This window comes from Caretta caretta, chromosome 2 (genome assembly GCF_965140235.1).
Source record: "Caretta caretta isolate rCarCar2 chromosome 2, rCarCar1.hap1, whole genome shotgun sequence".
Classification (NCBI taxonomy): Eukaryota; Metazoa; Chordata; order Testudines; family Cheloniidae; genus Caretta; species Caretta caretta.
The window spans coordinates 968,513-996,490 of NC_134207.1; the positions used below are offsets into that span (position 1 = coordinate 968,513).

Below are 27,978 nucleotides of genomic sequence, written 5' to 3' on the forward strand. Positions count from 1 at the left end.
GTCTCATCACCCCAGGAATGTCTCCCCATTGACCATCCCCTTCCGCTCCCACTGGGGGTCCGAGGGGCCTGGCCCCAGGAAACTCCACACAGACATATAGGTTGGGGTCAGGAGTGGGAGCCTGTCCACCTCCCCACCCATCTGGCTGACGGAGTCTGTGGCCTTGGGACCCAGCCAGGGAGCTAGACACCGGGGCTTTTCCGCAGGGTCCCCCTGGTTCAAATCTCCAGCCTGCTCAAAGGCAGTGAGGTGGGCATCCACACACACCCCCCCTTAACCAGGGGCAGCAATTTAGTCTCGAGGTTCCCTGCGGAACTGGCCCCCCGGGATCTATCCCCACTCACCCCGGGGAGGTCCCCTCGGCCTCTCCGCCCCACCACCGCCAGTTCATCCTGCTGCTGCTTCTGCAGCTCTTTCTCGGGCTCTCGCTGTCTCTCACAGTCCTCTTGCTCTCTCAGACTCAGCTCCAATCCCGTCCGTCTCGATCCCCCGATGGGGAACCCGATCGTGAAGACCCTTGTCTGGTCGTGGACAGGAGTCTTGGGGATGCTTGGCTCCCACTCCAGCTGCTCCCAGATCCTGCTATAGCCCCATTTGGGGTCATGAATCTGTTCCTTCGAGCGGTCATCCTCCTCCAGCTGCACGATGAACTCTGCTTTGGTGAACTTTCCAATGCTCAACCCTCTCTTCCTGCACAGGGTTACAATGTCCTTCTTAAGGAGACGGTGACAGGCCATCACTCCGCTCTTCCCAAGTTGTTGTGGACTCACAGGCCTGTGTGCTCTCAGCTCCCCACGGATTCCAGGGAGAACCCCTAGTGTGCCAGCCCTTCTCGAGGTCACCACCTCTTTGCCAGGGTCGAGCTGCAGACTCCTTCACCCCTGGGACCGCTCGCTGCAATCCCCAGGGGAACCCTGTTACTGCAAAAGTCCTTCTCTCTCCCCGGGCCAAGCTGCAGGCTCCTCCGCCCCTGAGACTGCTCATCGCAGTCCCCAGGGGGACCCCATTACTGCACAGTCCTTCTCGCTGGTCACACACTCCCAGGGGTTAACCGCCCCCCGAAACCGCTCCTCTCTGAGCCTTCAGCAGGCCTGTTCCTCGTCAATCCCCCTTCGTTTTACTGCTCCCCAGTCACTTACTGCAGGAAGTGCCATCCACGGGGTGCAGTACATCCCACCTCTGCCACCAGTTGCAACGGAGTCCCCGGGCGATGCTCTGGAACTGCTCCCTACGAAGCCAGGCAGGACTCTGGGGAATTCTCCTCTCTGGGGGCAGCCTGTCTGCAGGACACACAGCTCACACAGCTTCCACCTTCCTGGGTCTGACCTCGGAGCATTCAGCCTCCTCTGCCCCTCCGTGCACTTCCCCCAGCAAGTCCGCCCAGGCGGGGTGCTGGGGAAGCCAGAGGGTCCTGCCCCACAACTTCGCAGTCAGACGTGACTCTCAGCCAGCCAGTAAAACAGAAGGTTTATTAGACGACACGAACATGGTCTAAAACAGAGCTTGCAGGTGCAGAGAACAGGACCCCTCAGCTGGGTCCATTTTGTGGGGCAGTGAGTCAGACAACCATGCCTGCACTTCACTCCATGTCCCAGCCAGCCCCAAACTGAAACTCCCTCCAGCCCCTCCTCCTCTGGGCTTTGTCCCTTTCCCGGGCCAGGAGGTCACGGGATTCCTTTGTTCTCCAACCCTTTAGCTCTCACCTTGCAGGGGGGAAGAACCCAGGCCACCAGTTGCCAGGAGACAAAATGTTGGCCATTTATGTATCCTGGGCTCTTTGCTCTGCAACAATTACACTCCCTTGTCCCACCACCTAGAGGCTTAAGAAATGCATAGGGGAAACTGAGGCACCCTACAGTATTCAGAGGAAAGATTAAGAACAGTCCCGCTTCATCACAGAGGTGAGCAGCCCTCAGTGGTGAACAAACAGGTTAAGGGCTATTTAGAAAAGCTAGGCATGCACAAATCCATGGGGCCGGATTCATTGCATCCAAGGGTGCTGAGGGAGTTGGTGGATGTGATTGCAGAGCTATTGGACATTATCTTTGAAAACTCATGGGGATCGGGGGAGGTCCCGTACGACTGGAAAAAGGCTACTGTAGTGCCCATCTTTAAAAAAGGGAAGAAGGAGGATCCGGGGAACTACAGGCCAGTCAGCCTCACCTCAGTCCCTGGAAAAATCATCAAGCAGGTCTGGAAGGAATCCATTTCAAAGCATTTGGAGGAGAGGAAGGGGATCAGGAACAGTCAACATGGATTCACCAAGGGCAAGTCATGCCTGACCAACCTGATTGCCTTCTATGACGAGATAACTGGCTCTGTGGATGAGGGGAAAGCAGTGGACCTGATATATCTGGACATTAGCAAAGCTTTTGACACGGTCTCCCACAGTATTCTTGCCAGCAAGTTAAAAAAGTGTGGATTGGATGAATGGACTATAAGGTGGATAGAAAGCTGGCTAGATTGTCGAGCTCAACGGGTAGTGATCAATGGCTCCATGTCTAGTTGGCAGCCGATATCAAGTGGAGTGCCCCAAGGGTCGGTCCTGGGTCTGGTTTTGCTCAATATCTTCATTAATTATCTGGAGAATGGCGTGGATTGCACCCTCAGCAAGTTCATGGATGACACTAAACTGGGAGGAGAGGTAGATACGCTGGAGGGTAGGGATAGGATACAGAGGGACCTAGACAAATTGGAGGATTGGGCCAAAAGAAATCTGATGAGGTTCAACAAGGACAAGTGCAGAGTCCTGCACTTAGGACGGAAGAATCCCATGCACCGCTACAGACTAGGGACCGAATGGCTAGGCAGCAGTTCTGCGGAAAAGGACCTGGGGTGACAGTGGACGAGAAGCTGGATATGAGTCAGAAGTGTGCCCTTGTTGCCAAGAAGGCCAATGGCATTTTGGGATGTATAAGTAGGGGCATAGCCAGCAGATCGAGGGACGTGATCGTTCCCCTTATTCGGCATTGGTGAGGCCTCATCTGGAGTACTGTGTCCAGTTTTGGGCCCCACACTACAAGAAGGTTGTGGAAAATTTGGAAAACATCCAGCGGAGGGCAACAAAAATGATTAGGGGTCTGGAACACATGATTTAAGAGGAGAGGCTGAGGGAGCTGGGATTGTTTAGCCTGCAGAAGAGAAGAGTGAGGGGGATTTGATAGCTGCTTTCAACTACCTGAAAGGGGGTTCCAAAGAGGATGGCTCTAGACTGTTCTCAGTGGTAGCAGATGACAGGATAAGGAGTAATGGTCTCAAGTTGCAGTGGGGGAGGTTTAGGTTGGATATCAGGAAAAACTTTTTCACTAGGAAGGTGGTGAAGCACTGAAATGTGTTACCTAGGGAGGTGGTGGAATCTCCTTCCTTAGAGGTTTTTAGGGCCCAGCTTGACAAAGCCCTGGCTGGGATGGTTTAGTTGGGGATTGGTCCTGCTTTGAGCAGGGGGTCGGACTAGATGACCTCCTGAGGTCTCTTCCGACCCTGATATTCTATGATTCTATGAAAGTCTGGATGAAGGAAATGTGCCTGTGTCTGTCAGGGGTATTGACTTGCCTATGGAGGGAGCTACCCTGATTTCCAAGCAGTTGTCTGTGACCAGCCCTGTGTGCTGGGACAAGGGGAATGACATCCCAAGCTGTGTGTCTGGGAAAGGAGAAAGTGTGTCTGGCTCTTCTTTGTCTGTGGAGCGACAGAAGGGGCCTTTCAGCCTGTGATGGTTGAGGGTCGTGCAGTTGTCTCAGAGCTGGTTCTGGATTCAGCTAAAGCCCAGGAAGGGAAGGGTCCTAAGTTTGTGTCTGCTCGGGAGAATGGCCCTGTAACTAGGTCGCATCCAGTTAGTGTCTATGCAAAATCCCAGAGCCAGACTATTCTGGTGCTTGTACTTTGCCCGTTGCTAGTGTGTTGTTGGGAAAGGGTGCAGCAACTCTGTCTAATCAGGGTGAGATCCTAGCCAGGGCACAAGGAGAGCATGAAGGTGTGTGATTGTGTTACCTACTGAGGGTGTGGAAACCTGTAGCAAGAAGGAAAAGATTCCTGAACTTGTGTGTGGCAAAGGGAAGGAGAATGCTTCTGTCACGGAGTCCCTGGGCGATGCTCTGGAACTGCTCCCCATGAAGCCAGTCAGGACTCTGGGGCAGTCGCCTTTCTGTGAGCAGCCTGTCTTCAGGACACACAGCTCACACAGCTTCCACCTTCCTGGGTCTGACCTCGGAGCATTCAGCATCCTCTGCCCCTCCGTGCGCTTCCCCCAGCGAGTCCGCTCAGGCGGGGCTCCTGGGGAAGCCAGAGGGTCCTGCACCCCAACTTCGCAGTCAGATGTGACTCTCAACCAGCCAGTAAAACAGAAGGTTTATTAGACGACAGGAACATGGTCTAAAACAGAGCTTGCAGGTGCAGAGAACGGGACCCCTCAGCTGGGTCCATTTTGGGGGGCAGTGAGCCAGACAACCACGTCTGCACTTCACTCCATGTCCCAGCCAGCCCCAAACTGAAAACCCCCTCCAGCCCCTGCTCCTCTGGGCTTTGTTCCTTTCCCCGGGCCAGGTGGTCACCTGATTCCTTTGTTCTCCAACCCTTTAGCTCTCACCTTGCAGGGGGGGAAGGGCCCAGGCCATTAGTTGCCAGGAAACAGGGTGTCGGCCATTCTCTGTGTCCAGACCCCTGCACACACCTGCCCTCTAGGGCTCTGCAATGATCATACACCCTTACCCCACCCCCTAAGTACTTAAGAACCGCCTAGGGGAAACTGAGGCACCCCCCCACTATTCAGAGGAAACATTAAGAACAGTCCCACTTCGTCACAGCTTCTAACCTTTTATCTAGGAAGTCTGTAAGTTTGCCTGAAAGGGGATTGTCTAGAAATCCACCGGATGGGCCAGAGGTAATTCTGGATGTAAGGGAGACCCAGAAAGAGTCTGTTGTTGCTCAGGAAAGTGTTCCTCTAGAGCAACCCTAGGTAAAGAGGGTAAGGGCAGAATTTCTGTGGGGGGTGAATTGTTGCATAAAGCAGCCCTAGGGAAAGGAATCCTCAGGGAGTCTTTGCAAGCAGTTCACTGCAACTGAAGGGTGTGAAAGTGATTTAATCAAGAAAGTTTCAGTTCCTAACAGCCAGACATTTTCTGTTGTGAATGGATCCACTGACTTCCCTGTTGAAAGATCCAGTGAGGATAGCTTTGAGAAGGACTCAGATGGAGATAAAGCTGTTAAGAATGTTAAACAGTCCTATATCCAAGTGGCTGTGTTTGGCCAGCTTGTTGGGGAGAAGACCCAATCCCAGTTTGACCCCCTGGGGTTTTGGGTTGGTGTGACAAAGTGGGACTGTTCTTAATGTTTCCTCTGAATAGTGTGGGGGTGCCTCAGTTTCCCCTAGGCAGTTCTTAAGTATCTGGGGGGTGGAGTAAGGGTGTATGATCATTGCAGAGCCCTAGAGGGCAGGTGTGTGCAGGAGTCTGGACACAGAGAATGGCCAACACCCTGTTTCCTGGCAACTGATGGCCTGGGCCCTTCCCCCCTGCCAGGTGAGAGCTGAAGGGTTGGAGAACAAAGGAATCAGGTGACCTCCTGGCCCGGGAAAGGAACAAAGCCCAGAGGAGGAGGGGCTGGAGGGGGTTTTCAGTTTGGGGCTGGCTGGGACATGGAGTGAAGTGCAGACGGGGTTGTCTGGCTCACTGCCCCCCAAAATGGACCCAGCTGAGGGGTCCCGTTCTCTGCACCTGCAAGCTCTGTTTTAGACCATGTTCCTGTCGTCCAATAAACCTTCTGTTTTACTGGCTGGCTGAGAGTCACGTCTGACTGCGAAGTTGTGGGGCAGGACCCTCTGGCTTCCCCAGGAGCCCCGCCTGAGCGGACTCGCTGGGGGAAGCGCACGGAGGGGCAGAGGATGCTGAATGCTCCGAGGTCAGACCCAGGAAGGTGAAAGCCGGGTGAGCTGTGTGTCCTGCAGACAGGCTGCTCACAGAAAGGCGACTGCCCCAGAGTCCTGACTGGCTTCATGGGGAGCAGTTCCAGAGCATCATCCAGGGACTCTGTGACAGTTGGCAAAAGGGCACAGGCTGCATAAACCTTCCCACATGTGGCCTGCGGGTGCTATCAACCACCCCCGACCTAAGGGAGGGCGTGAAACTGGAAGGGCCTGGTGTAACTCCTACCAAGGAATGGGAGAGATGCTGGGGCATCCATGGGAACGTTGGTGGCTTCGAACCTCCCCAGGTCACTGGCTAAAGTGGCCCTGCTCAGTTTGATCTCGAAGAGGAGAGAAATGTGACGAAGTGGGACTGTTCTTAATGTTTCCTCTGAATAGTGTGGGGGTGCCTCAGTTTCCCCTAGGCAGATCTTAAGTATCTAGGTGGTGGGATAAGGGTGTATGATCGTTGCAGAGCCCTAGAGGGCAGGTGTGTGCAGGGGTCAGGACACAGAGAATGGCCAACACCCTGTTTCCTGGCAACTGATGGCCTGGGCCCTTCCTCCCTGCAAGGTGAGAGTTAAAGGGCTGGAGAACAAAGGACCATGTGCCTGGAGAACAGCTGATGTCGTGCAGGTATTTAAGAAAGGGACACAAAGCGACCCGGGCGAATACAGACCCGTTAGTCTGCTCTTGGAAGCACACGAGGCTTTAGAATCAACGAGGGAGGAAAGCAGAATTAAATTCCTGCAGGTCCGTGGGAAAGAGGCCGTAATGCAGCTGGGCTTACCAAGGCAGCCCAGGCCGGACTCAGCTGTTCCCCTCGGAACAACTCCGTTCTTTGCTCAGGGAAGGAATACGGCAGACCCGATACACTGGGATTTCAGGGCAGCCTTTGGCACAGGAAAGCGAGTTATATTCGGGAAGCTGGGGCTCAGTGGCAGCCCGGTACGGTGGGGAGGACCTGGCCGAAGGCTTGTGCTGCAAGATGAACTATCGCCCCGCAGGGAGGTGACCTGGGGAGCGTCTCCAGGATCGGCCTGGGGCCCAGTCTCCTTCAGCAGCAGGAGCGTGCGAATGAAATGGGCCGATGGGAAGCCGGGAGGCCTGGTCAATCCAGGGGAGGCTCGGAAGTTTCCAGGAAGCTCTGGCTGACCTGGCAGACTGGAGCGAGCAATGGGATGTAATTCAATAACCCGGAGCTACTCGACTCGGCGTCCCTCCAAAGAGCCCTGGCCGTGGGAATTCAGGGTTTCATTTCCCAGAGTGCGAGCGATTCCTGTGTAAACAGCACGTTTCGATAGCCGTCGATTATTCGCTCCGTAAAATGACTGGCCAAATATGAGTATTTGATCAGCTACGATTGGCTAATAACATCCTTCAAAGCCTCGTGAGCGGCTAATCGCGGAGGTTGGCTAATATCTAAATCACACGCTGGTTTACTACCACGTGCTGCCATGTTACAGAGCCGCTTGAGGCCCGGAGCCTCCGGCCAATCCCCAGGGCAGCGTTAGATCGCGGTACAGCCGCTCGCCTCGCCCCGGCGCTCTCGGTGTCTCCACGGCAGCGGGGCCCTCGGCCCTGTCAGTCGCCCACTGCATCAGCCCAATAATGCCGCCCCCGCGAGCGGCCCCGCGCCCGGGGACGTAGTCAGGGCAACACAGCGTCCGCCGTGCGTCGGCTGGCAGCCCCGCGCGGGGCTCACAGGGGCAGCCCCTCCCCTCTGCCCTGGGGCTGAGCCCTTGGCTGCCAGGGTGGGGAGCAGGGGGCCCCAGCTGTGGACCCCGTGCCAGGCTCACAGCCCCCAGGGCGGGGCCTCCAGCTGGCAGCTCCTGGCACCTTCAGTCGGGGGAGACACTCCTGGTGCCATGAGCAGAAGGTGCCCAGGGCGGCCATGAGCCGCTGGCTGCTGTGATCGATGCGGGGGCTGGTTGACCTAATTCTGTGGCGTAGCCAAGACCTGGGTGTGGCCGCGGAGCCGGGGGGTGGGGCCCATGCTCGGTGCAGCCGGGGGGGGAGGGGGACCAGGGGGGGCCGTGCTGGGTGCAGCCGGGGGGGGGAGGGGGACCAGGGGGGTCAGTGCTCGGTGCAGCTGGGGGGGGAGGGGGACCAGGGGGGGCCGTGGTCCCTGTAGCCGAGGGGGGAGGGGGACCAGGGGGGTCCGTGCTGGGTGCAGCTGGGGGGGAGGGGAACTGGGGGGACAGTGCTCGGTGCGGCTGTGGGAGTGGGGGGGGGCCGTGCTCAGTGCAGCTGTGGGAGTGGGGGGGGTCAGTGCTCGGTGCGGCCGTGGGAGTGGGGGGGGGCCGTGCTCGGTGCGGCTGTGGGAGTGGGGGGGGGTCAGTGCTCGGTGCAGCCGTGGGAGTGGGTGGGGGCCGTGCTCGGTGCGGCCGTGGGAGTGGGGGGGGTCGGTGCTTGGTGCGGCCGTGGGAGTGGGGGGGGGTTGGTGCTCGGTGCGGCTGTGGGAGTGGGGGGGGGTTGGTGCTCGGTGCGGCTGTGGGAGTGGGGGGGGGTTGGTGCTCGGTGCGGCTGTGGGAGTGGGGGGGGTCGGTGCTCGGTGCGGCTGTGGGAGTGGGGGGGCCGTGCTCAATGCGGCTGTGGCAGTGGGGGGGGTCAGTGCTCGGTGTGGCTGTGGGAGTGGGGGGGGTCAGTGCTCGGTGCGGCTGTGGGAGTTTGGGGGGGTCAGTGCTCACTGCGGCTGTGGGAGTGGGGGGGGGCCGTGCTCGGTGCGGCCGTAGGAGTGGGGGGGTCAGTGCTCGGTGCGGCCGTGGGAGTGGGGGGGGTCGGTGCTCGGTGCGGCTCTGGGAGTGGGGGGGGGGGCGTGCTCGGTGCGGCTGTGGGAGTGGGGGGGGGTCGGTGCTCGGTGCGGCTGTGGGAGTGGGGGGGGCGTGCTCGGTGCGGCTGTGGGAGTGGGGGGGCCGTGCTCGGTGCGGCTGTGGGAGTGGGGGGGGTCGGTGCTCGGTGCGGCTGTGGGAGTGGGGGGGGGTCGGTGCTCGGTGCGGCTGTGGGAGTGGGGGGGGCCGTGCTCGGTGCGGCTGTGGGAGTGGGGGGGGGTCAGTGCTCGGTGCGGCTGTGGGAGTGGGGGGGGTCGGTGCTCGGTGCGGCTGTGGGAGTGGGGGGGGTAGTGCTCGGTGCGGCCGTGGGAGTGGGGGGGTCGGTGCTCGGTGCGGCCGTGGGAGTGGGGGGGGCCGTGCTCGGTGCGGCCGTGGGAGTGGGGGGGGGTCGGTGCTCGGTGCGGCCGTGGGAGTGGGGGGGGGTCGGTGCTCGGTGCGGCTGTGGGAGTGGGGGGGGCCGTGCTCGGTGCAGCTGTGGGAGTGGGGGGGGCCGTGCTCGGTGCAGCTGTGGGAGTGGGGGGGGTCGGTGCTCGGTGCGGCTGTGGGAGTGGGGGGGCCGTGCTCGGTGCGGCTGTGGGAGTGGGGGGAGTCAGTGCTCGGTGCGGCTGTGGGAGTGGGGGGGGTCAGTGCTCGGTGCGGCTGTGGGAGTGGGGGGGCCGTGGTCAGTGCGGCTGTGGGAGTGGGGGGGGTCAGTGCTCGGTGCGGCTGTGGGAGTGGGGGGGGTCGGTGCTCGGTGCGGCTGTGGGAGTGGGGGGGGGGCCGTGCTCGGTGTGGCTGTGAGAGTGGGGGGAGTGGGGGGGGGCCGTGCTCGGTGCGGCTGTGGGAGTGGGGGGGCCGTGCTCGGTGCGGCTGTGGGAGTGGGGGGGGTCGGTGCTCGGTGCGGCTGTGGGAGTGGGGGGGCCGTGCTCGGTGCGGCTGTGGGAGTGGGGGGGGCCGTGCTCGGTGCGGCTGTGGGAGTGGGGGGGGGGGTCAGTGCTCGGTGCGGCTGTGGGAGTGGGGGGGTCAGTGCTCGGTGCGGCTGTGGGAGTGGGGGGGGCCGTGCTCGGTGCGGCTGTGGGAGTGGGGGGGGTCAGTGCTCGGTGCGGCTGTGGGAGTGGGGGGGGCCGTGCTCGGTGCGGCTGTGGGAGTGGGGGGGGTCAGTGCTCGGTGCGGCTGTGGGAGTGGGGGGGGGCCGTGCTCGGTGCGGCTGTGGAAGTGGGGGGGTCAGTGCTCGGTGCGGCTGTGGGAGTGGGGGGGGCCGTGCTCGGTGCGGCTGTGGCAGTGGGGGGGGTCAGTGCTCGGTGCGGCTGTGGGAGTGGGGGGGGCCATGCTCGGTGCGACTGTGGGAGTGGGGGGGGTCAGTGCTCGGTGCGGCTGTGGGAGTGGGGGGGGCCATGCTCGGTGCGACTGTGGGAGTGGGGGGGGTCAGTGCTCGGTGCGGCTGTGGGAGTGGGGGGGGGCCGTGCTCGGTGCGGCTGTGGGAGTGGGGGGGGGCATGCTCGGTGCAGCCACTGGCTCTTGCTCCCCTGCTCCGGGGCTGGGACTCCCCCACTCTGGGACTGGCAGAACCCCCCCGCCCCCATGCGGCTGTGACCTTCCCTGCCGCCGGGGGGTTTTCACCGGCCCCTGCAGCCCGGGGAGCGGGTCCAGCTCAGGGACCCCCTGGCCCCGGCGCATCAGCCACCCGTGGGCCTGTCTGTACATGCCGGCCGCGGCCCAAGACCTGGCTCCTGAGCCCGCCGAGCCGGCCAGGCTGTGGCATGTCAGCGGCTGTGGACGGTTCTCACTCGCCCGCTCCACCCTGGGCAGGGGCCGGGGCCAGGCCCGGGCGGCAGACGGCACACGGGAGCTGCTCTGCAGGGTTTGCCGGGCTCGGCTTCCAGCTCGCTGGCCAAGGCCCCCCAGGGCTGCCGCCTGGCCCTGCCAGCTCTGCCGGGCCCTGGGCTGCAGACATTCACACCGCTCCTTAGCGGGCGCTTTGCAGGGCTCACAGCGAAGCCAGGCGACGAACGTGCTTAGCAATGAAGCCGTCTCTGTGGGCATCGCACGGCCGGCCGGCATGGGGCTGCATCGCCGCTGGCCCAGGGAAGGGGGAAGGGGCTGGCACAGAGAAGGGGCAGGGGCTGGCCCAGGGAAGGGGGCAGGGGTGGCACAGGGAAGGGGGAAGGGGCTGGCACAGAGAAGGGGCTGGGGGTGGCACAGGGAAGCAGCAGGGGCTGGCCCAGTGAAGCAGGTGGGCCTGGCACAAAGGGGGCAGGGGCTGGCAGAGGGAAGGGGCAGGGGTGGCACAAGGAAGGGGTGGGGGGCACAGGGAAGCAGCAGGGGTGGCACAACGGGGGCGGGTCTGGCACAGGGAAGCGGCAGAGGCTGGCACAAAGGGGGCAGGGGCTGGCACAGGGAAGGGGGCAGGGGTGGCACAGGGCAGGGGTGGCACAGAGAAGGGGGCAGGGTGGCACAGAGCATACAGAGGGCAGGGCGGAGAGTAAGAGCAGGGGCTGCAGTCTGGGCCTGGCACTGGACTGAGCAGGGAGCGGCAGGGTTGGCAGCTGGCACCAGGTGATTTAGGCAAGTGGCGAGGGGGGACCTGACCACGCTGGGTGAATGGGCAGCCGGGAGGTGGCAGAGCAAAGTCCTGCCCATTGCAGGGTGCTCGGACAGCTCACCCCCATGCTGGGCCTGGTGCTCAGGGCACCGGCTCCGGCGAGGGGCCAGGGCAGGTCTCAGTGCACAGCCGGGCAGGGCTGGGGAACGCCCTCGTGCCCTTCTGTACGTGGGTGGGAGGCTGCGTCCCGGGCGGGCCCCGCGGCTCAGAGAGGGCCCAGGGGAAGCAGAGGGGCGCAGAGACGGGCGAGGGGCTGACAGGACCCTGGCTGGGCCAGCCAGCGCCTGGGGCTGCACGGCTGGGAGAGGGGCCGTGATGGAGAGACACAGAATAACGGCGGGGGCCGCTCGTCACTGCCCAGCAGCGCGTGGTGCAAGGCGGGCTCAGTGCCTGGGGGCTGTGAAACGTGTGTTTACGCACCTGCCGTCGTGCTGATCCCAAAGCACCGGTCGCACGGGCGGGACGCCCATCCTCAGGCACCGCCCGCGTGGCTGCCGCCCGCTCACGATCCCTCGCTGCCAGGGGCACAATGGGGCTGTGCCCGGGAGAACAGGCCGCTGCCAGAGCCCCGTGTTCCCCGTGCGGGGCGCGGCGGGGCTGTGTCGCGAGGGCCGGGATCTGGCTGGGGGGCCTGGTCTCTTGGGGGCCTGCTGCAGCAGCCGCCGGGCAGTCTGATGGCAAGGCTCACCCCGCCCGGGCGGGGATGGCGCTGCACCCGCAGGAGTGGCAGGCCCAGCCGCTGGCTCCAGCCCTGCCTGACGGGCAGGGGCACAGCCCGGGGGGAGCTGGGGCCCTGGCCCTGAGAGCCGCAGGCCCCCGGCCCTGTGGGGCGCGGCGGGAAGGCAGCCGCCGTTGGCTTGCTGTCCCACCTCCTGGCACCTGCCCTGGGCAACTGAGGGGCCTGATCCTGCCCACCTCCCTCCCTGCTGCACCAGACCCACAGAAGCCCCAGTGTCAACCTGCTCTCCTAGCACCCCCCAGGTGCCCCATCCCTGGCACCCCTGAGGCCCGCCTGCCCCACTGCAGCTGGGCGCAGGGTGTGCTGCCCATCAGATGACGTTAGCGGCTACATGCCAAGTGGGTAACTCAATCATCTGCATGAGGTTTCACCGGGGGCAGAGCTTTTAAGGACCCCTGAAGGCTCTTTGGAGCCTTGGCTCCAGGCTGCCCTGACACTGGGGTGGGCTTGGCTGCAGGCCACGTTGCCTCCAGACCGGGCTGCCCACAGGCCCCATCGAGCCCTGGGCCCTTGTCCCTGCTCTGTGCTGCCATGAGCAGGGCCGGGGCACCGACTGGCGCGGGGGGTCAGGACGCCGGGGTTCCATGCTGCGCCGGTGGCCGCCGGCTGATGCCTGCCCTGGGCGGGGAGCCGTCAGCTCTGGTGAGAGCCGGGCGGCCGCAGGTGCCGGCTGGGCGGAGGGCAGCGACGCCCCTTTCACAGGGACCGTGGCGATGTTTGCGTTGGCAACAGGGCGAGTAGGAGCCGCTGAGCACGTCTGCGCCCGCCCCGGGCGTGTCAGCCCTGCCCAGGGGCAGCAGCCGTGCCTCCTCTGGTGGGAGTGGCAGGGGTGAGCGTGGCACGCTGGCCAGGGCACAGGGCCCTGCGTGGCGCTCTCCGTGCCGAGCCCAGGGCTCCGGGGAGTGCAGTGCCCAAGGCCAGAGCTATTGCCGAGGGCTTCCCCGCCCGCCGTCATGCCCTGCGGGCTGGGGAAAAGCAGGAGGTGCAGGCCGGTTGGGAGCTCGGCTTGGGCCTGCAGCCCTGAGCGACGCGCAGCCCCTGCCCTCCCCACTTCCCCACAGGGGCCCGGAGCAGAGCTGGCCTGACCCCTGAGGCTGTTCCAGGGGCGCGTGTGCCCCCAACGGCCACCGAGACCCGGCCTCGGCAGCCTGCAGCCAGGCCCGGTCACACGCCTCGCGGCCCCAGGCGGCGAGCGAGCGGGTGCAGCTGGACAAACGCGCCGGGGGCCGATCGCAAAACCGACTCTTTATTGTCCCTGGCTGCGGCCGCGGTTACATTCAGCGCTGGCAGGTCAGCGGGCGACGGAGAGCAGGCTCCGGGCATGGCGAGGGCGGGGCCCTGCTGCCAGGGGTCAGTCCTGCGGCAGGGACGGGGGCCCGGGGCTGTGGGCCGTGGGCAGGATTGGAGGGTGGCTGGTCGCCCTCGCTCCCCGGGGGGGGGCCTGCTGCTCACACCCAAGGGGGCCAGAGAGGGGTTAGCACCAGAAATGGGCCAGGCAGCTGGGCTGGGACTCCAGGTTCTGCCTGCACCAGCCCTGCAGCGGGCTCGGGGTTAGCGTCTGACCGGGGCGCAGGCTGCAGGGCTGGGCCTGTCACTGCGACCCCACACGGGGCGGGTGGGGGTCAGGCAGCAGCTTCAGCGACAGTGGGGACGCAGAGCTCAGCCTGCCAGCAGGGGGAGTGGAGGGGAGCGGGGCAGGAACGCTGGCTGGGGGGCTCCCAGCAGGGGGCGCTGGGGGGGCAGGGCAGGAACGCTGGCTGGGGGGCTCCCAGCAGGGGGCGCTGGGGGGGCAGGAACGCTGGCTGGGTGGGGGGCTCCCAGCAGGGGATGCTCGGCAGGGCAGGGCAGGAACGCTGGGTGGGGGGGCTCCCAGCAGGGGGCGCTGGGGGGGGCAGGAACGCTGGGTGGGTGGGGGGTTCCCAGCAGGGGATGCTCGGCGGGGCAGGGCAGGAATGCTGGGTGGGGGGGCTCCCAGCAGGGTATGCTGGAGGGGGTCAGGGCAGGAAGGCTAGCTGGGGGGGCTCCCAGCAGGTGACGCTGGGGGGGCAGAAACGCTGGATGGGGAGGGCTCCCAGCAAGGGGCGCTGGGGGGGCAGGGCAGGAACGCTGGGTGGGGGGCTCCCAGCAGGGGGCGCTGGAGGGGCAGGGCAGGAACGCTGGATGGGGGGGCTCCCAGCAGGGGGCGCTGGGGGGGCAGGAACGCTGGGTGGGGGGCTCCCAGCGACTGCAGTGGCAGGTTTACGAGTGCAGCACCGGAGCAGAAGATGCCCACGGTGACGGGCTGGTCCCTGCGCATGGTTTTACAGCCCCAGGGATGCTGGGGGCAGAGTCTTCAGGGCCGGGTGAGATCCCAGGCTCTGTCTCCAGGTGTAGGGGCTGGGGGTGCCTCTGCCGTCACCCTGAGCCGTCTCCCTGCTGCACCGGGGGAGCTGGCGAATGCCCGGAGGGGGCGCAGGCTGGTGTGTTTCACGGGCGTGTTTGCATATGTCCTGGGCCAGGCCAGCAGCACGACAGATGGACACAGCAGAGCCCTGCCCGCGGGTCCCTCTGGCTTCCTGCCCTGTGAGCCAGGGACGGGCAGAGCCCTCAGCAGAGCACGTGTGCACACGCCCACCCCTGGAGGTACACCCCCCCCCCCCCCGAGGTACACCCCCCCCACCCTGATGTACACACACACGTGTGCACACCACCAAGGTACACCCACCTGAGCTACACCCACACGCCCCCGAGGTTCAACCCCCAGCGGTGTACACACATGCACCCTGAGGTACACACGCAGGTACACACACTCTCCCCAGGTACACACGCAAGAACACACACCCTGCAAGGTACACACACACGCACACACACAGCTCTCTGCTGAAGGGTTGGGCCAGGGTCTTCCATCCTCTCCAGCCTTGGAGCCACATCCCCGGAATGGAAACGGCTCGGCTGGTGCAGCCATTGGGAAGGGCAGAAAATCCTGAGTGGGGCTCGGCTGTGCCGGGGAGGGCGTCTGCCCTGGTGCAGGGGGGCTGCTCCGACGGGCTGCGCTCTCATGTGGGAGAGCCTTCGGGGGGCTCTGGAAGCAAAGCAGAGAGAGGGCCTGGGGCCAAAGAGCAGCTTTGGCAGCAGGGACAGGCCCACGGGCCGGGGGTGGGAGCCCGCCCGGGCCCTCCCGGTGCCCCTGCCCAGGCTGCCGGAGTCTGCTTATGGGCTCTCACCTGGGGGCGCTGCCTCTGTGCTGGTCTGGGGTGCGGAGAAGCTCAGCTCAGCCCTGTCAGCCAGGAGGGAACTGCGGGAACGGGGGCACCGGTCTCCGGAGCGTGTCCGGCGCTGGACAGCCTGGGGCAGAGGAGAGGCGGTTACTCGAGGACACGGCTGGGAAGGAGCTCAGTGCAGGGCTGTGGCCAGACAGAACCAGAGTTGGGGAATCCAGCCCTCGTGTGATCATAGAATCATAGAATATCAGGATTGGAAGGTGTGACAAAGTGGGACTGTTCTTAATGTTTCCTCTGAATAGTGTGGAGGTGCCTCAGTTTCCCCTAGGCAGTTCTTAAGTATCTAGGGGGTGGGATAAGGGTGTATGATCACTGCAGAGCCCTAAAGGGCAGGTGTGTGCAGGGTCTGGACACAGGGAATGGCCGACACCCTGTTTCCTGGTCACTGATGGCCTGGCCCTTCCCCCCTGCAAGGTGAGAGATAAAGGGTTGGAGAACAAAGGAATCCCGTGACCTCCTGTCCTGGGAAAGGGGAAAGTGAGAGCAGGAGGGGCTGGAGGGGGTTTTCAGTTTGGGGCTGGCTGGAGACATGGAGTGAAGGGCAGATGTGGTTGTCTGGCTCACTGCCCCACAAAATGGACCCAGCTGAGGGGTCTGGTTCTCTGCACCTTCAAGCTCTGTGTTAGACCATGTTCCTGTCGTCTAATAGATCTTCTGTTTTACTGGCTGGCTGACAGTCACGTCTGACTGCGGAGTTGTGGGGCAGGACCCTCTGGCTTCCCCAGGAGCCCTGCCTGGGCGGACTGGCTGTGGGAAGTGCACGGAGGGGCAGAGGATGCTGAATGCTCCAAGGTCAGACCCAGGAAGGTGGAAGCTGTGTGAGCTGTGTGTCCTGCAGACAGGCTACTCACAGAAAGGCGACTGCTCCGGAGTCCTGCCTGGGGAGCAGTTCCAGAGCATCGCCCGGGGACTCCGTTGCAACTGGTGGTAGCGGTGGGATGTACTGCACCCCATGGATGGCGCTTCCTGGAGTAAGTGACAGGGGAGCAGTAAAACGAAGGGGGATTGACGGGGACCAGGTGTGCTGAAGGCTCAGAGAGAGACGGTTTCAGGGGGCGGTTAACCCCTGGGAGTGTGTGACCAGAGAGAAGGACTGTGCAGTAATGGGGTCCCCCTGGGGACTGCGATGAGCAGTCCCAGGGGCGGAGGAGCCTGAGGCTTGGCCCTGGGAGAGAGAAGGACTTTTGCAGTAACAGGGTTCCCCTGGGGATTGCAGCGAGCGGTCCCAGGGGTGGAGGAGTCTGCGGCTCAACCCTGGCAAAGAGGTGGTGATCTTGAGAAGGGCTGGCAGACGAGGGGATCTCCCTGGAAACCGTGGGGAGCTGAGAGCACACAGGCCTGTGAGTCCACAAAAACTCACAGAGCCTGTGAGCGGAGTGATGGCCTGTCACCGTCTCCTGAAGAAGGACACTGAGCGTTGGAAAGTTCACCAAAGCACAGTTCATCGTGCAGCTGGAGGAGGATCAGCTGGAGGAGGATGACCGTGCAGCTGGAGGAGGATGACCGCTCTAAGGAACAGATTCCTGACCCCAAATGGGGCTATAGCAGGATCTGGGAGCAGCTGGAGTGGTAGCCAGGCATCCCCAAGACTCCAGTCTCCGACCAGACGGGGGTCTTCACGATCGGGTTCCCCATCGGGGGATCGGAGACGGACGGGATTGGAGCTGAGTCCGAGAGAGCAAGAGGACCGTGGGAGACAGCGAGAGCCCGAGAAAGAGCTGCAGAAGCAGCAGCAGGATGAACTGGCGGTGGGGGAGCGGAGAGGCTTAGGGGACCTCCCAGGGGTGAGTGGGGATAGATCCCAGGGGGCCAGTTCCACAGGGAACCTCGAGACTAAATTGCTGCCCCTGGTTAAGGGGGGGGGGTGTGGATGCCCACCTCACTGCCTTTGAGCAGGCTGGCGATTTGAACCAAGGGGACCCTGCGGAAAAGCCCCGGTGTCTAGCTCCCTTGCTGGGTCCCAAGGCCATAGACTCCGTCAGCCAGATGGTTGGGGATGTGGACAGGCTCCCACTCCTGACCCCAACCTATATGTCTGTGTGGAGTTTCCTGGGGCCAGGCCCCTCGGACCTCCAGTGGGAGCGGAAGGTGATGGTCAATGGGGAGACGTTCCTGCGGTGGCGAGATTCTGGGACAGCGAGAACTGTTGTCAGGCCCTGGGTAGTGCAGCCTCAGATGCTGAGGGGCTGTGTGAGCTGGGTGAGGGTCCCAGGGATGAAGCCCCTTGCCTTCCCTATGGGCCAGATCCCTGTGCAGACCCAGGAGGAGTGGGACTGGCTGGTCGTTGGGGTACCCCAGGACACCAGCTGCGAGACCCTGTTGTGGGGTGACTGTGTCTCTTTGGGACAGGATCCAGGCCCTGCTCCTGTAACGGCCAAGGGTTTGAATTTGAATCCAGGGAACCATTCGGTGGAGAGGGAAATGGTCAGTGAAAATGCAGATGACCTGGCTGGCAGCAGGGAGGAGCTGCTAGGCTCAGGCTGGCTCTGATGCTGTGAGGAAAGCAGCGAGCTCGCTGCCTACCCCCACTGGGAGAGCAAGGGCAGCGCTGAGCACAGGGGAAGCTGAGACCCCAGCTGAGTGGGGGGAGACACAGGCAGGGCAGGGGATCTGTTGGGAGTGGCAAGGTGCTGGGTAAGGAAAGTCTGGATGAGCCCAGGCAGCCTTGTGATCTGATGGCTGTGTCCAGTCAGCAGGGTGGGAAGGCGAGGAGAGTGGAAGATGAGAGTCCCTGGCCCTTGCCTGTTAGCTGGGTGGAGAATTGTGACAGTGAAGGAAACGTGCCTGTGTCTGTCAGGGGTATTGACTTGCCTATGGAGGGAGCTACCCTGGTCTCCAAGCAGTTGTCTGTGACCAGCCTTGTGTGCTGGGACAAGGGGAATGAGATCCCAAGCTGTGTGTCTGGGAAAGGAGAAAGCGTGTCCGGCTCTTCTTTGTCTGTGGAGCAGACAGAAGGGGCCTTTCAGCCTGTGATGGTTGAGGGTCGTGCAGTTGTCTCAGAGCTGGTTCTGGATTCAGCTAACGCCCAGGAAGGGAAGGGTCCTAAGTTTGTGTCTGCTCGGGAGAATGGCCCTGTAACCAGGTCGCATCCAGTTAGTGTCTATGTAAAATCCCAGAGCCCAGACAATTCTGGTGTTTGTATTTTGCCTGTTGCTAGTGTGTGGGTGGGAAAGGGTGTAGCAACTCTGTCTAAATAGGGTGAGATCCTAGCCAGGGCACAAGGAGAGCAGGAAGGTGATGTGATTGTGTTACTTACTGAGGGTGTGGAAACAGGTAGCAAGAAGGAAAAGATTCCTGAACTTGTGTGTGGCAAAGGGGAGGAGAATGATTCTGACCTTTTATCTCGGAAGTCTGTCAGTTTGCCTGAAAGGGGATTGTGTAGGAATCCGCCGGATGGGCCAGAGGTGATTCTGGATGTAAGGGAGACCCAGAAAGAGTCTGTTGTTGCTCAGGCAAATGTTCCTCTAGAGCAAGCACTGGGTAAAGAGGGTAAGAGCAGAATTTCTTTGGGGGGTGAATTGTTGCATAGAAAAGCCCCTCAGGAAAGGAATCCTCAGGGAGTCTTTGCAAGCAGTTTATTGCAACTGAAGGGTGTGAAAGTGATTCAAGAAAGTTTCAGTTCCTAACAGCCAGAAATTTTCTGTTGTGAATGGATCCACTGACTTTCCCGTTGAAGGATCCAGTGTGGATAGCTCTGAGAAGGTCTCAGATGGAGTGAAAGCTGTTAAGAATGTTAAACAGTCCTGTAACCAAGTGGCTGTGTTTGGCCAGTTTGTTGGGGAGACAAGGTTGTTGAGAAAGGAATGTCTCCATGCTAGTTCTGTAAGTGACCAGTATGTGGCCCAGGTCAAGATGGGGGCTCTTAACCAAGAGAGCCCGAATTGCAGCCCTCCAGACTGGAGTGCTGGGAGAAGACCCGATCCCAGTTTGACCCCTGGGGTTTTGGGGTGGCAAAAGGGCACGTGCCACATAAACCTTCCCACATGTAGCCTGCAAGTGCTATCAACTACCCCCAACCTAAGGGAGGGCATGAAACTGGAAGGGCCTGGTGTAACGCCCACCAAGGAATGGGAGAGATGCTGGGGCATCCATGGGAACTTTGGTGGCTTCGAACTTCCCCAGGTCACCGGCTAAAGTGACCGCTCTCAGTTCGGTATCGAAGGTGGGGAGAGATGTGACGAAGCGGGACTGTTCTTAATGTTTCCTCTGAATAGTGTGGGGGTGGCCTCAGTTTCCCCTATGCAGTTCTTAAGTATCTAGGTGGGGGGAGAAGGGTGCATGATCATTGCAGAGCCCTAGAGGGCAGGTGTGTGCAGGGGTCTGGACACAGAGAATGGCCGACACCCTGTTTCCTGGCAACTGATGGCCTGGGCCCTTCCCCCCTGCAAGGTGAGAGCTAAAGGGTTCAGAGGAACAGCCGTGTTAGTCTGTATTCGCAAAAAGAAAAGGAGTACTTGTGGCACCTTAGAGACTAACCAATTTATTTGAGCATGAGCTTTCGTGAGCTGTGGCTCACGAAAGCTCATGCTCAAATAAATTGGTTAGTCTCTAAGGTGCCACAAGTACTCCTTTTCTTTTAGCTAAAGGGTTGGAGAACAAAGGAATCAGGTGACCACCTGGCCCGGGAAAGGAACAAAGCCCAGAGGAGGAGGGGCTGGAGGGAGTTTCAGTTTGGGGCTGGCTGGGACATGGAGTGAAGGGCAGACGTGGTTGTGTGGCTCATTGCCCCCCAAAATGGACCCAGCTGAGGGGTCCTGTTCTCTGCACCTGCAAGTTCTGTTTTAGACCATGTTCCTGTCGTCTAATAAACCTTCTGTTTTACTGGCTGGCTGAGAGTCACGTCTGACTGCGAAGTTGGGAGGCAGGACCCTCTGGCTTCCCCAGGAGCCCCGCCTGGGCAGACTTGCTGTGGGAAGCGCACGGAGGGGCAGAGGATGCTGAATGCTCCGAGGTCAGACCCAGGAAGGTGGAAGCTGTGTGAGCTTCTTGCCCTGGAGACAGGCTGCTCACAGAAAGGAGACTTCCCCAGAGTCCTGCCTGGCTTCATGGGGAGCAGTTCCAGAGCATCACCCAGGGACCCTGTGACAGAAGGGACCCCAGAAGGTATCTAGTCCCACCACCTGCTCAAAGCAGGATCAATCCCCAACTAAATCATCCCAGCCAGGGCTTTGTCAAGCCTGACCTTAAAAACCTCTAAGGAAGGAGATTCCACCACCTCCCTAGGTAACCCATTCCAGTGTTTCACCACCCTCCTCGTGAAAAAGTTTTTCCTAATATCCAACCTAAATCTCCCCCACTGCAACTTGAGACCATTACTCCTCGTTCTGTCATCTGCTACTATTGAGAACAGTCTAGAGCCATCCTCTTTGGAACCCCCTTTCAGGTAGTTGAAAGCAGCTATCAAATCCCCCCTCATTCTTCTCTTCTGCAGGCTAAACAATCCCAGCTCCCTCAGCCTCTCCTCATAACTCATGTGTTCCAGTCCCCTAATCATTTTTGTTGCCCTTCGCTGGACTCTCTCCAATTTATCCACATCCTTCTTGAAGTGTGGGGCCCAAAACTGGACACAGTACTCCAGATGAGGCCTCACCAATGTCGAATAGAGGGGAACGATCACGTCCCTCGATCTGCTCGCTATGCCCCTACTTATACATCCCAAAATGCCATTGGCCTTCTTGGCAACAAGGGCACACTTCTGACTCATATCCAGCTTCTCGTCCACTGTCACCCCAGGTCCTTTTCCGCAGAACTGCTGCCTAGCCATTCGGTCCCTAGTCTGTAGCGGTGCATGGGATTCTTCCGTCCTAAGTGCAGGACTCTGCACTTGTCCTTGTTGAACCTCATCAGATTTCTTTTGGCCCAATCCTCTAATCCCAGGCTCCAGGGCCCCCACCCTCCCACCTGGGGGAGAGTCCCTGTGGGGCCCTGCCATGCCTTGCAGGGGGCACATGCTGCCATGGGCCCCCCTTCCTATCACTCCCTGGGCTCCCAGGCCCGGCGGTTCTTACCTTCCTGGCCAGGGGGCTGCTGGGGGCTGAGGCGCTGCTGTAGAGGCTGAGGCTGGAGTTGGAGCGGCTGGGGGACAGCACTTTGGAGGGGGGGGCTGACTGGCTGCTGGCACAGGCGGCTGCGGCCCCGAAGGCGTCTGGGGACAGGTATTTCTCATTGATCTTCAGGTTGGTCCGTCCCTTCACTGCACAGGGGAGACAGACACGGTGAGCGAGAGGTGCGGGCACGGGCAGCGGCTGCCCGCCCGCAGGGCCATGCTGAGCGCCAGGCGTGGGTGCAAAGGGCCTGGCCAAACTGCAGCATGCCAGGGAACCGGGCAGAGGTGCCTGTCAGGGAGTCACCAGGGCTAACAGCTGCCCTGGACCCCGGCTGGGTCTCCCAGTGGGGCAATCACGGCTGGGATGAACTGCAGCCCAGCGGATTATGCCCAGGGGACCAGCTGGGTGCGGTTTGGGCTGCAGATTCTATGAGACGTGAATTCTAGCAAGGTCGAGTGGGTAAAGCGGGGTTCTCTCCCCGGCTCTGGGAGGCGCAGGGGTTACAGCTGGGGGCCGGGACTCCTGGGTTCTCTCCCCGGCTCTGGGAGGGGTGGGGTTTACGTCTGGGGGCCAACACTCCTGGGTTCTCTCCCCGGCTCTGGGAGGCGCGGGGGTTACGGCTGGGGGCCGGCACTCCTGGGTTCTCTCCCCGGCTCTGGGAGGCGCGGGGGTTACGGCTGGGGGCCGGCACTCCTGGGTTCTCTCCCCGGCTCTGGGAGGCGCGGGGGTTACGGCTGGGGGCCGGCACTCCTGGGTTCTCTCCCCGGCTCTGGGAGGCGCGGGGGTTACGGCTGGAGCCGGGACTCCTGGGTTCTCTCCCCGGCTCTGGGAGGCGCGGGGGTTACGGCTGGGGGCCGGCACTCCTGGGTTCTCTCCCCGGCTCTGGGAGGCGCGGGGGTTACGGCTGGAGCCGGGACTCCTGGGTTCTCTCCCTGGATCTGGGAGGCGCGGGGGTTACGGCTGGAGCCGGGACTCCTGGGTTCTCTCCCCGGCTCTGGGAGGCGCGGGGGTTACGGCTGGGGGCCGGCACTCCTGGGTTCTCTCCCCGGCTCTGGGAGGGGCGGGGGTTACGGCTGGAGCCGGGACTCCTGGGTTCTCTCCCTGGATCTGGGAGGCGCGGGGGTTATGGCTGGGGGCCGGCACTCCTGGGTTCTCTCCCCGGCTCTGGGAGGTGCGGGGGTTACGGCTGGAGCCGGGACTCCTGGGTTCTCTCCCTGGATCTGGGAGGCGCGGGGGTTACGGCTGGAGCCGGGACTCCTGGGTTCTCTCCCTGGATCTGGGAGGCGCGGGGGTTACGGCTGGAGCCGGGACTCCTGGGTTCTCTCCCTGGATCTGGGAGGCGCGGGGGTTACGGCTGGGGGCCGGCACTCCTGGGTTCTCTCCCCGGCTCTGGGAGGCGTGGGGGTTACGGCTGGGGGCCGGCACTCCTGGGTTCTCTCCCCGGCTCTGGGAGGTGCGGGGGTTATGGCTCGGGTCCGGCACTCCTGGGTTTGATTCATAGTTTGGCCACAGACGTGCCAATTAACCTTGCAGAGCGGCAGCCGTCTCTCTTTCTGAGGCCCCTGAGCACAAAACGAGCTTGCACCAAGCCCGCTGCGTTTCTTGCTGCTGCGGCAGCCTGTGGCTCCGGGCCAGCGGGAGGGAAAATCTGTCTGTCCGAGAGGCACGGGGACGCTCGACTTCCAGGGCTGCTATTTTGCTGGGACTCAGCCCTCCCACCCCTCGGCCTGCGGCAACCCCTGCTGGCTGGCACAGGCCGAGCACAGACACCGAGCCCCACACTTGCCCTCGCTCCAGGCTCCCCAGCTCTGGCCATTCTGGGGGCAGCTCAGTCTCACCCCACGGGGCGTGCGGGAGCTCAGGCCCAGCTACCCCTGCCCTGCTCAGCCAGTCAGTGAAGCCCCCGGGGCAGGGGACAGCCTGAGCCGTTTCCAGGCCACCAGCTGGCTGGCAACCGCACCCCCAGGCACAGGGCGAAGGGGTATTCCCCTCGCTGAGCCCCCAGGCCCCCCGGCTCTGCCCCACGTGCTGCAGGGAGCCCAGGCCCCACCCGCGCCGCCTACCTCGGCAAGGGTCGTTCTTCACCAGGAACTCATCGAGCGCGATCCAGCCTCCCCCCACTCTCACCATCAAGGTGCTACGCAGGATCCGCACCATGCGCAGCTGCTGCGACTCCCCGAACTGCGGAGGCAAAGCACGGGGGCAGCGTGAGGTGCCCCGCAGCAAGGACGCGGCCCCAGGCAGGGCTCGCGTCGTCGCGCCCGAGCCCCCTCCCAGCCTGGCGCCAAGGCCTGGCCCGAGGGGAGCAGTAGGGTGACCAGACAGCAGGGCGACCAATCGGGTCGGGGGGGGTAATCAGCCCCTATATGAGACAAAGCCCCGAATATTGGGACTGTCCCTGGTCACCCTAGTCATAGGACCTACAGCCCCTTGTGCTCCAAAGGCAGCCAGCCGGCCAGGGCATGGGCTGCTGCCGGGGCAGGGGTCTGCAGGGGCTGTGCTGGGCACGGCTAGGGTAATCCAGCGCCCACACAGGTTGGGACACCGGTGAGGAGACAAATTACCATGGACCCTCTCCAAACCCCCAGCCCCTGGTGCTGGCACAGACCCCGTCTCTGGCTGCTGCCAGGCCAGACGCCTTCTCCAGCCAGTTACAGATGCTGGAATGAGGCTTCACCGCAGGAGCTGGTTCCCCCAGTGAGGGGGAGCCACGGCCTGGCTGTGCTGATGTGGGCGTGGGGCACGGCCTCTCCATACTGACTGGGGGGAGGTGGGGGGGAGCCACAGCCTCGCTGTACTGATGGGGGAGGGAGGCCCCTCTGTACTGACCTGGGGGAACCTTGGCCCCTCTGTACTGATGGGGTGTGACGTTATTGACTGAACTGGGACCGTATAGAACATGGTTGCAACCAAGGTCCTGTAGTGGCACCAAATCTTGTACAAAGGGGGTCAAATGAGGTGTCTCAGACAAGGTGATGGTTTGCTGGTTAGGATTATGCTGTCTGTATGTGTGTATCATTTTTGTAGTTGAAGTTATGAATATTGGCTCTGTACTGTCTGTATTTCAAACTTCTGCTCTGCTTCTGGGTGACACCCCAGACAAGTTGGTGTCAGCTCTGCCTAGCTTGCTTGATGACCCATTAAGGACCATCCGCTATACAACTGACCCATTGAGAGAAGGCAGACACGCCTTGGGACTCAGCCAGGTGTGCAGGGACCTGCCTGTGGACAGAACTCTGAGGTGTTTCCAGGCCATGGGATGGGCAGCTTGTCTTTGGGACACAGAAAGCAGAGACCACGTGGCAAGAGACTGTAAAACGCTGCTGCAGCTCCCCCATCTGGTCTTCAATCCTGCTTCCTATCTCTGGAGGGACTTGGCTGCACTGAAGCTTTGAACCAAGGACTGAAAGACCCATCCCAGCTGGGGATCACAGAATCATAGAATATCAGGGTTGGAAGGGACCTCAGGAGGTATCTAGTCCAACCCCCTGCTCAAAGCAGGACCAATCCCCAATTTTCACCCCAGATCCCTAAATGGCCCCCTCAAGGATTGAACTCACAACCCTGGGTTTAGCAGGCCAATGCTCAAACCACTGAGCTATCCCTCCCCCCCAGAGACTTGATTTTCTTGATGTTCTCCAGAGACTTGATTTGAACCTGCCGTTTATTCCCTCACTGCTGCAAGTCTGAACCGAGAACTTGGCCGTTCCTGTCTGTCATTGATTCCATTGAACCCATTCTAGCTCTCATCTCTATCTTTTTCCTTTTATGAATAAACCTTTAGATTTTAGATTCAAAAGGATTGGCAACAGCGTGATTTGTGGGTAAGAGCTGATTTGTACATTGACCTGGGTCTGGGGCTTGGTCCTTTGGGATCGAGGGAACCTTTCTTCTTTTACTGGGGTATTGGTTTTCATAACCATCTGTCCCCATAACGAGGGGCAGTGGTGGGGATACTGGGAAACTGGGGTGTCTAAGGGAATTGCTTGTGTGACTTGTGGTTAGCCAGTGGGGTGAGACCAAAGTCTTCTCTGTCTGGCTGGTTTGGTTTGCCTTGGTGTGCACAGAAACCCCAGCCTGGGGCTGTGACTGCCCTGCTCTCTGCTATTGGTCCTGAATTGATACTCTCAGTTGGGTCCTGCCAGAACCAGGAAAGTTACATGGGGGGAGCCGTGGCCCCTCTGTACTGATGCGGTGGGGGGAGCCACAGCATCTCCGTACTGGCCTGGGGGAGCTGTGGTCTCTCTGTACTGACTGGGCACCTCACCAGGCTGCTGTCTGGGGCCCAAAGGGCAGGGAGGACTCAGCCCCAAGTCTCAGCTCTGGCCAAGCAGGGAACCTCTCCCAGCTCCCCGGCAGAGAGGGATCAGGGCTGAGGGAGACTCAGGATAAGCGCGGTGTCTCTGCTCGTGGACCCAGGTGTCCAAACGGGCAGGGACATGCCAGGCTGCAGCAGTCCCATCTCGCCGAGGGCAGGGGGTGGTACTTACCCGGTACCGATTGGCACTGATTTGCTCCACCTGGAAGCGCTTGGCACAGTTGCACTGGGCCACCTGCCGGTTTACCTGGAACACAGCACAAGGTCCTGGGCAGTGTGAGGCCTGTGACCGCCCAGCGCGGCTTCCAAAGGCTGGGACTCCATGAGCTGGCTGACAGCCTGGAGAGACCCCTCCCGCCCCCAGCATCTGCCCTTCCTCCCTCCATCATCTGCCCCACCTGGTGTGAGCCCTGGGCCCTGCACCGGTCTGCAAGCTGCCCAGCCCTGGTGTGGCCCTCACAGATGTCAGGGTGAAAGGGCAGGAACAGCTCCAGCCTGTGAGCCAGCCCCGATTCAACCCATCAGCCAGATGGAGCAGGACGGCTGTGGCTGGCACCCTCGCGCTCATGTACCCTGTGTCAGGGTGGGCTGGGATGGTGATATCACAGGGAGTGACTACGGCAAAAGGCACCTGCAGCCCCCCCCATCCCCCCATTTCTGATTTTTTCCTCCCCCAGGCTCTGAGGGAGCCACAATTCATAGCTCCAGGCAAGGGAGGCCGTTAGAGTATCTCGCTCCTATGTAGCGCAGGCCAGCGACCCCTGGGCTGAGCCCCGCGGCTTGTGCTTGGCTAAAGCATGTTCCAACCAGGCTGGACTGGAGGCCTCCAGAGCGGGAGAGCCCACCCCGACACTTGGCAAACTGTTCCATGGCTAACCACCTCCCTGTTAAAAACCTGCCCCTCTTTGCCTGGCTGAATTGGTCCAGCTTCAGCTTCCAGCCGGTGCCTCTTTCTCAGGCCTTTTTCTGGTAAAGAGCCAGCTGCTGTCAGCACTCTCCTCTCCCCTTGCAGGCTGCGAGCACGGCACCTCCCCGCCGGTCTCTCAAGCCAGCGGAGGGAGTGCTTTGAGGCTCTCGCTGGCAGCCCTGGAGTTCTGTCTGTGGCTCTCCAGCGTTACAGCCTCCTGTTTCCAGTGCGGAGCCCAGGGCAGGACGCAGAATCCCAGTAAGGGCTCGGCAGTGCTGCACCCAGAGGTCGTCACCTTCCTGCTCCCCCTCTCTATTCCCCTGCGCACACATCCGGGGATCATATCACCCGGCTGGCCCCAGGGCTGCACCAGGAGCTGTGTCATAAGCCCTCAGTCCTTGGCAGGGTCACTGCATTGGAATCCAGCCCCCATGCGGTTGCTAGATGTCTGACCTTGCATTTCACTGTGTCCAAACACGCCCTGTCCAAGTGAGCCCCCGTCCCAGGCGATCCAGCTCACCCTGTGACCAGTTCCCGGCATTATTCGCCCTCCGCCAATATCTGTCTTCTTCAGCGCTTAGCCAAGCGGTTGGCTGGAGTGATCATTCACCATTTGGGCCGTTCCTGCGTGGCCACAAGGGTTTGATGGCCCAAGAGTCAAAAACAGAACAGACTTGATGAACCCAGGTAATAGGGGGTCTGCCTCTGTGCCACCTGCAGCCCTCAGGTGGTGCAATTTTATCCAAGCCACCCGGAGAATGATGTTGCTGGAATCTCTTGTGGCATTCTCGTGACATGTCCGAAAAGCATAAGACGCTGTCTGCGGACAATGGCCCCGGGAGTCTGTAGACCAGAGTGACCATAAACATCTGCATTACAGGTGAAGTCATCTCACTTTATGCCCAATATATAACGCTGGCATGTTGTGTGGAAAACCTCCAGCTTTGCCCAGTCTGAGCAGCACTGCGTCCACATTTGGCAGCCGGACAATGGTACGGAGAGGATATAGATCCTGAACTTGATTGTTGTGCTGGGATGATGCTAATTCCATATTTGTTGTAAATGACACTGCGATGCCAATCCGATGGGGAACCTCCATGTGAGAGTTGGAGGAACTGGTGAGTATAGAACCCAAACAGCAAAAGCTGGAGACTGCTTCGACAGTTTTGTTATGCAGAGATTGGAGTCGCGGGTAGACCTGGTCCCAGATTTTGCAGCTTTGTCTTTGACCATGGACCATGTCTTTGACCAAAACATGGAGGCCAATCTTAGCTGACTCCCCCTGACTCCAACCTGTACCACATCGTGGTGCGGGGAGTGTAACATCTGAAGCAGGGGATCGCTGCTTGGAGCTACGCCATCAACAAGGAAGGCTTGTCCGAAATATCACCCTGGG

General features: G+C 61.5%; 1 protein-coding gene across 4 annotated transcripts in view; it reads right to left on the minus strand.

Moving 5' to 3' along the window:
* Positions 1-14,714: 14,714 nt before the first annotated feature.
* Positions 14,715-27,978, minus strand: part of LOC125630863 (microtubule-actin cross-linking factor 1, isoforms 6/7) — a 155,642-nt gene continuing 142,378 nt past the window's right edge. For 3 of the 4 annotated variants that reach the window (XM_048837003.2, XM_075124840.1, XM_048837002.2), the window contains exons 36-40: positions 25,848-25,922; positions 23,421-23,538; positions 21,319-21,503; positions 15,254-15,374; positions 14,715-15,111 (exon numbers count right to left, since the gene is read on the minus strand). In XM_048837003.2, the coding sequence (XP_048692960.2) occupies positions 15,086-15,111; positions 15,254-15,374; positions 21,319-21,503; positions 23,421-23,538; positions 25,848-25,922 (525 nt within the window). In that variant the 3' untranslated portion in view covers positions 14,715-15,085. The remainder of the gene's footprint in view (positions 15,112-15,253; positions 15,375-21,318; positions 21,504-23,420; positions 23,539-25,847; positions 25,923-27,978) is intronic. The other variant, XM_048837001.2, reaches the window with a different exon arrangement.